This window comes from Geotrypetes seraphini, chromosome 2, assembly GCF_902459505.1.
Source record: "Geotrypetes seraphini chromosome 2, aGeoSer1.1, whole genome shotgun sequence".
NCBI classification, from domain to species: domain Eukaryota; kingdom Metazoa; phylum Chordata; class Amphibia; order Gymnophiona; family Dermophiidae; genus Geotrypetes; species Geotrypetes seraphini.
In genome coordinates, this window is record NC_047085.1 from 10,907,561 (window position 1) to 10,918,811 (window position 11,251).

The following is an 11,251-nucleotide window of genomic DNA, read 5'->3' on the forward strand; positions in this document are numbered from 1 at the left end:
GAAGGGGTACTACTGGACAGGAAGGAGGTAAAAGGAAGGGAGAAGGGCTACTGCTGGACAGGGGGAGCAGGGAAGGGGTGCTGCTGGAAAGCGGGGAGGTAAAAGGAAGGGAGAAGGGCTACTGCTGGACAGGGGGAGCAGGGAAGGGGTACTGCTGGACGGGGGGAGAGAGAAACAAAGACAGACAGTGGGATCAGGGAGAGAAATTGAAAGAAAGACAGACAGAAAGAAAGAAAGAAAGGTGGCAGGGAGAAAGACAGACATACAGAAAGAGAAAGAAAGAAATGTCTAAGTCTACACATCTATTCTAGCACCTGTTAATGTAACGGGCTAAAGAACTAGTTATATTATATTATATTGGACACAGTTGTGTTGGGTCAGGTCCAGCAGCTCGGGAGGGGTTGTAGAAAGCAGTTGGGTTGGAACGAAAGAAGTGCTTATGCAGCTAGAGACACCTGCTCCTCTCAACAAACCCTTCTATGCCACAGGGGAACTTTGTTATCCTTAAGTAACAAAGTATGCGCTAATCTGGTGCTATCCCCCTTTGAGCGCTGGCATAATCACAAAGTGTCTGAGGCTTGAGAGGAGAAGGCATTGAAAATGCTCGAATTCTCTGTGTTAAGCGTTGCTACGACAATGTTATCAATCCCCACTTCTGACAGACCCAGAGAGCAGGTAGCATGGAGCGAAATGTGTTAGATGCAGCCTGCAGATGTAATTTCATTGAATATTTTCCTTTTTTCGGTGTTTAACTATGATTGCAAAGATAGAGCAGTTGGCGGGGGACGGGGGGACGGGCAGCTTAATCATCAAATCAGAATGCTCAATAGGAAATCAGTGACATGAAACAAAGTTCAACAAAGGAATTTATCTTCAGTGAAGTTTCATTTCATTATACTGTGTTGTCAGCATGGATTAGTGTAAATAAATGAAAAATGACAGAAATCATCCAGGGTATATAATTACTGCCTATAGAAATTATTATTATTTTTTAAAATTCTTTATTCATTTTCAAATTTACAATAAGTGTAACAATATATCCAAACAAATTAACAATAAATATAACACTTAATAATCATCAATGGTACAAATAATATGCTCTTATCTCCCACCCTTTCTTATCATATAATCAATACCTGGAGGGTGTTTTCCTCTATAACAGCCTCCGGAAGAGCGTTCCAGCTTTCCACCACTCTCTGGGTGAAGAAGAACTTCCTTACATTTGTATGGAATCTATCTCCTTTCTACTTTAGAGTGTCCTCTCGTTCTCTCTACATAATTGGTATTTTCACGCAGAATTTGTGATGTGTTCCGCTATTGGCTGCTTCAGAAGACCAAGACTATCACAGTTCCCTAACTCTTACTCACACCATCTCTCCTAATGAAACATTCTAATGTTAGAGAGCTGTGGTAGTCAGGATCTTCTGAAGCAGCCAATAGCGGAAAGCGTCAGGACCCCAGACCTGCAATATGTTACAGCGCAATGAAGCTAAGATTTTCTTTTTCACACTTTTAAACAGCGTTTAACACTGTGTCAAGTAAAAATCATTAGCACTCACAAAGGAAGCACATAATGGTGGGCTCCCTAGCTCATCATATGGTCTCTAATTGTCAACAGTTCTCTGAGCACACATACGTGACTTTTGCCAGTAGAAGTGAAGTGTGCAAGCATATCCAAAGTGTATAGATGTGGTATCTAGTCTATAGTGCGATTCACTGGGTCTATAATATTAGAAAATCCCGTTATTGTCCTTTGGGAAACCTCTCTCTTAATCCCACCACTCTCTCATTGGCATCCTGAATCCCCTCCTTTGCCCACATGGTCTGGCATCTCTCTCTCCCTCAGATAAGAATCTCTTTCTTCCCTTTCCACCCCCACCCCCACCCCTCAACCCCCACTTGCGGGTCCAGCAACCATGTTCTCTCACCTCACCCACCATGTCTCTCACGTGTAACCTGAATTCCTTCCCTACTCCTCATGATCTGACATCTCATCCCCTTTCCCCTCTACTTACAGGTCTAGCATCTAGGTCCCCTCCTCTCCACACTATTTCTAGTGCCAGATCTATGTACTCTCCTCTCCACCATCACATCCATGCGTCCTCCTTTCCCCCCAAATTGTGGTCCAGTATCCATGTCTCCATCCTTGCCCCTTCCCTTGTGGGGTCTGGCCTCTCTTCCTCCCTCCAATCGAACTCTCCCATGAGATCAGACATACCTGGGGCCTCCCAGATAGTTGAGGCAGCACTGTGAACAGGCTAGGAATTCTGCTAGGAGTAGTGCTTCCTTATAGGCATCCAAATACCACGTTCTGAGCATTAATTCCTCAACAGCATTTGTGTGCCAAGAATCTGTTATAGAACATTGAATTGGAGCATAAATTTAGAGATAACCATTTATACCAGGTCAAGGCATGTAACATGACATAGTATGTTATAAGTTACTAATATTAGCTGGAGATATATCCATAGTGTGCCCTGCTCTACTACATATAAATCCACCTCAGAGCATCTAGTGGACTTACACATATTGGTCTAGGCACCAGGTTATACAATTGCCTGTTTTGGATCTGACCCTGAGCTGCCATAATTCTCCCAGACACTAGGTGGTGTCTCAGATGTTTGAGAGGTTTATTCCTGATGAGGTGCCCATCTCTTTTCCAAAGGGTTATCACCTCATTGATGACTTGATGGTTATAAAAGAAGCAGTGGCAAGCATCTTCTACTTTCTTCATTGGGGTATGAGGGGTTTTATTGTGTCTTATAAGATAATAAAGCTGGTATTAAAGGGGATCTTTTCAAAAGATACACTCACTTAAATGAAAAGTGGAAGTTTTTGTTATTTTGGGAATTTTAAAATTTGTCTCATTAATGGCTGAGAAAGTGGGGAAAAAGAATTTTCCTCCCCCCCCCAAGAAAAGAGTTTTTAAAATACCAGGGTTTTATTTTAAAAAAAAAAAAAAAAAGAGTTTTTGATTCTAATGGCTACAATGGGTTAGACTGATGGTGTGGAAATAAATACTAGCTTGTGCTTAGTTTAACAATTGTTTATTAATGCGAACACATAAGTCTTAAAGGCAGACATAGTATGTTCTAAATTCTGGCCAAAAGCCAGCCCCTTCTATAGAGAATTTGGCATCTTAAACACAAAGGGATCGCATGAATACATAAAAAGGGATTTATTAGTACAGGTACATAAATTAGTTTACTCTTCCTTGATACTCCCCTTCACCTCTTTGACCATCTGGAGGCCTAGTATTTATTAGGATTATAAACTACCCAAAATACAAGTGACTTAGGTTTTTTCTTTCCAGAAGGGCAGTGAAATGCAGATTCAGCAAAGAGGTCATATAAAGGGCATGTAGTTAATGCTCTTACCATTTCCAGAAGAATCCTAGCATACAGTAACATGGTAGCATAGTAAATGACGGCAGATAAAGACCTGAATGGTCCATCCAGTCTGCCCATTAAAAAATACATGATTAAATTAACTTGTCTCTTCTTTGATATTTCCTGGCTGTAGACTGTAAAGTCTGGTATTGTCCTAGGTTCCAAATGCTGAAGTTGCCATCCAAGCTCACTCTAGCCTATCCAATCATCTCGTTGTTTGTAGGACATCTGGCCAGTAACATTCTCATGTTCCAAGTTAGTGGAGTTCCCATTGATGCCCATCCCATACCAAATCACCATATATGGGACATAAACCGTGCAGGTCTGTCCAATACTGGCCTTAGTTCTTTAATTTACATCCTTTGTTTTCTAATTAAAGATCCTCTTTTTATCCCACACACTTTTTTGAATTCCATTACTGTTTTCCTCTCTACCACTTCCCTCGGGAGAACATTTCAGGCATCTACCACCCTCTCCATGAAGAAGAATTTCCTAACATTGCTCCTAAGTCTTCCTTCCTGTAACCTCAAATTATGCCCTCTAGTTTTACTATTTTTTCTTCTCTGGAAAATATTTGGTTTTATATTAATACCTTTCAAGTATTTAAATTTATATCATATCTCCCCTGTTCCTCCTCTTCTCCAGTCTCATCTTATACTTTTGGTTTAAACCCCTTACCATTTTTATCACCTTCCTCTGGACTGCTTCACATCTTTTCATATCCTTCCCCAGATACAGCCTCCAAAACCGAACACAATACTCAAAGTGCGGCCTCACCAATGATCTATACAGGGGCATCAACACCACCCTTCTTCTGCTAGCTACTCCTCTTTCTATACAGCCTAGTATCCTTCTGGCTACAGCCACCACCTTATCACACTGTTTAGATGTCTTTAGATCCTCAGAAAAAATCATCCCAAGGTCCTTCTCTCCATCTGTGCTTATCAGCCTCTCACCTGCTATCCCATTCTAACTTTTGAAGATCCTTTTTCATGTTTTCCACTTCCTCCGGGGTGTCCACTCTATTACAAATCTTGGTATCATCCACAAAATGGCTAACCTTACCTTCTAACCTTCAGCAATGTTGCTCACAAACATAGTGAACAGAATCAATCCCAGTACCGATCCTTCACTACTCACCTGACCCTCCTCTGAACGAATTCCATTTACCACTACCCTCTGGCGTCTGTCCGTCAACCAGTTTCTAATCCAGTTCACCACTTCAGCCCACGGAGTTTAAGAGCCTCCTATGAGGAACCATGTCAAAGGCTTTGCTGAAATTAAATTATATCTAGTACACATCCTTGATCCAATTCTCTGGTCACCCAGTCAAAGAATTCAATCAGATTTGTTTGGCACGATTTACCTTTAGTAAACCAAATGTTGCTTCGGATCTTGTAATCCATTAGATCTAAGAATTTCACTATCCTTTCCTTCAGCAACGTTTCCATTATGTTTCCAATAACTGAAGTGAGGCTTACCGGTCTGTAGTTTCCTGCTTCATCTCTGCAACCACTTTGTGAAGAGGGACCACAACCGCTCTTCTCCAGTCCCAGTTTTGTTTTTTTTTATTTTGCCAACATTGTTTTATTCAATGCATTTTGTAATTGTGCGAAGCTCTTTTTGGTTTACCAAAGCCCAACAAAATTTTCTAATATAATAAAATGATAGGCCGTGCATGAAACATAGAAATAGACGGCAGATAAGGGCCACGGCCCATCAAGTCTGCCCACTCCGGTAACCCTCCCTATCTATCTTTGCGGATAGATCCCACATGTCTATCCCATCTGGCCTTAAAATCAGGCACACTGCTGGCCTCAATAACCTGAAGTGGAAGACTATTCCAGCGATCAACCACCCTTTCAGTGAAGAACTTCCTAGTGTCACTGTGCAGTTTCCCGCCCCTGATTTTCCACGAATGCCCCCTTGTTGCCGCTGGACCCTTGAAGAAGAAGATGTTTTCTTCCACCTTGATGCGGCCTGTGAGATATTTGAATGTCTCAATCATATCTCCCCTCTCTCGACGTTCCTCGAGTGAGTAGAGCTGCAATTTCCCCAACCGCTCCTCGTACGGGAGCTCCTTGAGTCCCGAGACCATCCTGGTGGCCATTCTCTGGACCGATTCCAGTCTCAGCACATCCTTGCGGTAATGCGGCCTCCAGAATTGCACACAGTACTCCAGGTGCGGTCTCACCATGGATCTATACAGTGGCATAATGACTTCAGGTTTACGGCTGACGAAACTCCTGCGTATGCAACCTATGATTTGCCTTGCTTTGGATGAAGCTTGCTCCACTTGGTTTGCAGACTTCATATCTTCCCTGACAATCACCCCTAAGTCTCTTTCTGCTTCAGTTCTTGTCAGGATCTCGCCATTTAGGGTGTAAATCTTGCATGGATTTTGGCTTCCCAGGTGCATGACTTTGCATTTTTTGGCATTGAAACTGAGTTGCCAGGACCTAGACCAGTGCTCCAGCAGAAGTAAGTCATGCACCATATCGTCTGCCATTGCTTTTTTGTCTGTTGAGCTTTTGCTCACTACATTGCTCAGTTTGGCATCATCAGCGAATAATGTTATTCTACCTCGGAGCCCTTCTGTCAAGTCTCTTATATAGATGTTGAACAAGATCGGTCCCAGGACGGAGCCCTGTGGCACTCCACTTATCACCTCTGACATTTCGAGGGGGTGCCATTCACTATCACCCTCTGAAGCCTACCTCCAAGCCAGTTCCCAACCCATTTGGTTAATGTGTCGCCCAAACCTAAAGAACTCATCTTGTTCAGCAACCTGCGGTGTGGCACGCTATCAAATGCTTTGCTGAAATCCAGGTAGACGATGTCCAGGGACTCACCAACATCCAGCTTCTTCGTCACCCAGTCAAAGAAGCTGATCAGGTTGGATTGGCAGGATCTCCCCTTAGTAAATCCATGTTGGCGGGGATCCTGTAGATTCTCCTTGTCCATGATCCTATCCAATTGGCATTTGATTAGGGTTTCCATTAGTTTGCTCACTATTGAAGTGAGACTCACTGGTCTGTAGTTTGCCATCTCCATCCTGGAGCCTTTCTTGTGTAGTGGAATGACGTTAGCCGTCTTCCAGTCCATCGGGACGTTACCTGTACTAAGGGAGAGATTGAAGAGCGCGGATAGTGGTTCCGCCAAGACATCACCCAACTCCCTGAGTACCCTGGGGTGTAGGTTGTCAGGCCCCATTGCCTTGTTGACCTTGATTTTTGACAGCTCGCAGTAGACGCTGCTGGGTGTAAATTTGAAATTACTAAACGGGTCAACTGATTTGATCCTTGTCTGTGGCTGAGGGCCGATTCCCGGCGCCACGCGGGTGAAGACTGAACAGAAGTATTCATTTAACAGTTGGGCTTTTTACATGGTCTCCGTCTGGTTTTCTGAGTCGTACTACCCCGCCCGAGTTCTTTTTTCTGTCACTAATATACCTGAAGAAGGATTTATCTCCCTTCTGGATGTTCTTTGCACACTAAAAAAAGTGTTCCCTGATCCGTCGCGAAAACACGAGTGCGCATGCGCGGGTTTTACGTCACCACCTGCTCACTTATTACGTCACAGCTTCCCTGCTCTCCACAAGCCGGACCGCAGCCAGACGACGATCTCCGTTCCTCCTGCCGCCGCCAATCTCCGTTCCTCCTTTGACACCCACCCCATTCTCTTCCCGCGGGCCCGAATGGCGATTCCAGCAGCGTGTGCATCAGTCTTCACACGCTGCTTCGGGCCCTTTTACTGCCCTGATTTGCTCTGCCGCATCTCTGATGATGTCATCAGGGACGTGCCAGAGTAAATCAGGGCAGTAGAAGGACCCGAAGCAGCGTGTGGAGACTGATGCAAGTCCTGCTGTAATCACCACGTTTGTAGTCCGGACCGCAGGAAGGGAAAGGGGGGGTAGAGGAAACGCTAATGCTGCTGCACAGGGAACTGGTGGGAGGGGGAAGGGAAATGGAGGTGGAGGGAATGCTGCTTTGGACAGACAGACAGAGGGAGAAATAAGAAAGACACAGGGGCAGGGAGATACACAGAAAGACAGATAGGCAAAGGGGGACAGAGACAGACAGAAAGGACAGCGGGAGCCGCATCAGGAGGGGTACGGGATGCGGCAGTGGGAACTTTTCCAATGGGTGCCAACTGGGCAGCTGTCGGGAACCTCTGATCAGGGACAGAGCAAGGTAAGAGTATCATAGGGATAAGAAGGAGGAGGGGGGATAAAAAAGGAAGGGATGCCTACTGCTGGACAGGGGGAGAAGGAAAGAGATGCTGATGGACAGGGGGGGGTGAAGAAAAAGGAACAGAGGACAGCCAAGGAAAAATAAAGGCAGAAAGAAAGAAAGCGGCTAAGGAGAGAGAGAGAGAAAGAAATAAAGACAGACACACACACATATGTTCTAGCACCCGTTAATGTAACGGGCTTAAAGACTAGTATATATATAATGTATACAGATAGTAATTTACTTTGTGAAAAAATTGCATACTCTAAGGCAGAGCAGGAGCACAAACTTGACAGAGAAAGAGGGGCATGAACTTTGGACACAGAATAGAGAGAGGAGGGAGGCACTAACTTGGGACAGGAGGGAATAGAAAGGGAGTTTTGTTGGCCATCAGTTTCAATGACTCCATCTCTTCCACTATCTACCAAAACTATGGAGTCCCCCAAGGCTCAATTCTTTCTCCCCTTCTTTTTAATATATTCCTGGCTCCACTACTCACCCTGGCCCAATCTATAGGTTTCACCGTATTTACATATGCCGACGATATTCAATTCCTTCACCCCCATAAATCCTACATCCCCTAACGAAATAACAGAAATTAATCACAAACTACAGAAAAACAGATTTTATACATAAACCTTAGATTATAGTAATGGATGAGGATTCAGTTTTTACAAGACAATGAAGCTTTTCAAACCAATGAACAATCTTGTTTTGTTTCCTTTCCCATTAGAAGAGGTTAGTGTCTGTGTTTGGTGGAATAGTCTTTCGGGGCCACCACCAAACCTCGGCCTTTCCGGGCTCCTCTGTAAACCGTCTCCACGATGTCGATCATCTCTTGCTCGTCCTCCACGGCCCAGTTGATTTTGTGGTTGTTGCCGGTCCCTAAATCGATCATGATGTGCTTGTTCCGGAAAAAAAACATGACGGTGCAAGGGTCGTACAATTCATACATCCGATTGAAGTCCGGCACTTCGCTAATATCCACCAGATAAATAACAGCGAAATGGTTCACCTTCTCGGCGACGCTGTACAAAACCTCGTCCATCCTCATGCACGTGGGATCCCAGTCGTGGCCGAAGCGTTTGACCACCACGCGCTCTTCCTCCCAAAGGATGGCCTGGTCCACCTGCCAGCCGTTGTGCAAATGAGGCAGCAGATACGACATCGTCTCGGCTCTCTTATCTGCTACGCCTCGTCTCCCCTTCACGAAAGAGCAACGGTTGCCGGAAACAGGAAGTTGCGTCAGAAAAAGACGCCACGCTTAGGAAATAATTCCGGCTCGGTGTCTAAGTTCCGCCCTCCCCCCCCCCCCCGAATTCATGCCTGTTCCCTGCCTTCCAACACCAAATGCGTGCCCCTCCCGTGTCCATGCTCCTGCCTTCCCCCCCCCCTTAATTATCCCTTTGTCCCCTCTCTCCCTTACTTGCTCGCTCCGGGGGGGTTCGTAGACAAAACCGCCGAAGACGAAAGGCGCGCGCCAACAGCTGAGCGCAAGACGGAAGCGCGAGCCGAAGAAAAAGAGAGTTTTTACGGGCTCCGCCCCCCCCCCCACACCATACTTAATACAGATCGCGGCGGCGTGGTGGGGGGTTTGGGGGGGTTGTAACCCTCCCCTCATTTTATTACAAACTTAACTGTTTCCCTGTTTTATTAAGGAAAAAGTGAAGTTTTCAGTAAAATGTGGGGGGTTACAACGCGGCGCGATCTGTGTAAAGTGAGGAGGGGGGGACACCCCCCGTCGGAGCCCCTAAAAACAGTTGAAACAGTAGGATGATGGTCCATAATTAAATCTTCAAGCGGCTCCATACAGGAAATATAGGCACTGAGCACTTCACCCGACCAGTGATTCTGCCCATCTAAGGCTCTTAACACTTGCATTGTGAGGTCATAAAGCATTAGGGTTATAGAAACATGATGGCAGATAAAGGACAAATGGCCCATCCTGTCTGCCCATCCACAGCACCCATTATCGCCTCCCCTCCCTATTGGCTAAGGCTCTTTACACCTGCATTGTGAGGTCATAAAGCATTATGGTTATAGAAACATGATGGCAGATAAAGGACAAATGGCCCATCCTGTCTGCCCATCCACAGCACCCATTATCGCCTCCTCTCCCTATTGGCTAAGGCTCTTTACACCTGCATTGTGAGGTCATAAAGCATTATGGTTATAGAAACATGATGGCAGATAAAGGACAAATGGCCCATCCTGTCTGCCCATCCACAGCACCCATTATCTCCTCCCCTCCCTATTGGCTAAGGCTCTTTACACCTGCATTGTGAGGTCATAAAGCATTATGGTTATAGAAACATGATGGCAGATAAAGGACAAATGGCCCATCCTGTCTTCCCATCCACAGCACCCATTATCGCCTCCCCTCCCTATTGGCTAAGGCTCTTTACACCTGCATTGTGAGGTCATAAAGCATTATGGTTATAGAAACATGATGGCAGATAAAGGACAAATGGCCCATCCTGTCTGCCCATCCACAGCACCCATTATCGCCTCCTCTCCCTATTGGCTAAGGCTCTTTACACCTGCATTGTGAGGTCATAAAGCATTATGGTTATAGAAACATGATGGCAGATAAAGGACAAATGGCCCATCCTGTCTGCCCATCCACAGCACCCATTATCTCCTCCCCTCCCTATTGGCTAAGGCTCTTTACACCTGCATTGTGAGGTCATAAAGCATTATGGTTATAGAAACATGATGGCAGATAAAGGACAAATGGCCCATCCTGTCTGCCCATCCACAGCACCCATTATCTCCTCCCTCCCTATTGGCTAAGGCTCTTTACACCTGCATTGTGAGGTCATAAAGCATTATGGTTATAGAAACATGATGGCAGATAAAGGACAAATGGCCCATCCTGTCTGCCCATCCACAGCACCCATTATCGCCTCCCCTCCCTATTGGCTAAGGCTCTTTACACCTGCATTGTGAGGTCATAAAGCATTATGGTTATAGAAACATGATGGCAGATAAAGGACAAATGGCCCATCCTGTCTGCCCATCCACAGCACCCATTATCGCCTCCTCTCCCTATTGGCTAAGGCTCTTTACACCTGCATTGTGAGGTCATAAAGCATTATGGTTATAGAAACATGATGGCAGATAAAGGACAAATGGCCCATCCTGTCTGCCCATCCACAGCACCCATTATCTCCTCCCCTCCCTATTGGCTAAGGCTCTTTACACCTGCATTGTGAGGTCATAAAGCATTATGGTTATAGAAACATGATGGCAGATAAAGGACAAATGGCCCATCCTGTCTGCCCATCCACAGCACCCATTATCGCCTCCCCTCCCTATTGGCTAAGGCTCTTTACACCTGCATTGTGAGGTCATAAAGCATTATGGTTATAGAAACATGATGGCAGATAAAGGACAAATGGCCCATCCTGTCTGCCCATCCACAGCACCCATTATCGCCTCCTCTCCCTATTGGCTAAGGCTCTTTACACCTGCATTGTGAGGTCATAAAGCATTATGGTTATAGAAACATGATGGCAGATAAAGGACAAATGGCCCATCCTGTCTGCCCATCCACAGCACCCATTATCTCCTCCCCTCCCTATTGGCTAAGGCTCTTTACACCTGCATTGTGAGGTCATAAAGCATTAT

At 45.4% G+C, this 11,251-nt stretch overlaps 1 protein-coding gene across 1 annotated transcript; it reads right to left on the reverse strand.

Moving 5' to 3' along the window:
• Nucleotides 1-8,360: 8,360 nt before the first annotated feature.
• On the reverse strand, nt 8,361-8,789 carry LOC117355845 (thioredoxin-like protein 4A). Its single transcript, XM_033934910.1, has one exon. It carries the CDS (start codon nt 8,787-8,789, stop codon nt 8,361-8,363), a length of 429 nt encoding a protein of 142 aa, XP_033790801.1.
• Nucleotides 8,790-11,251: the final 2,462 nt, after the last annotated feature.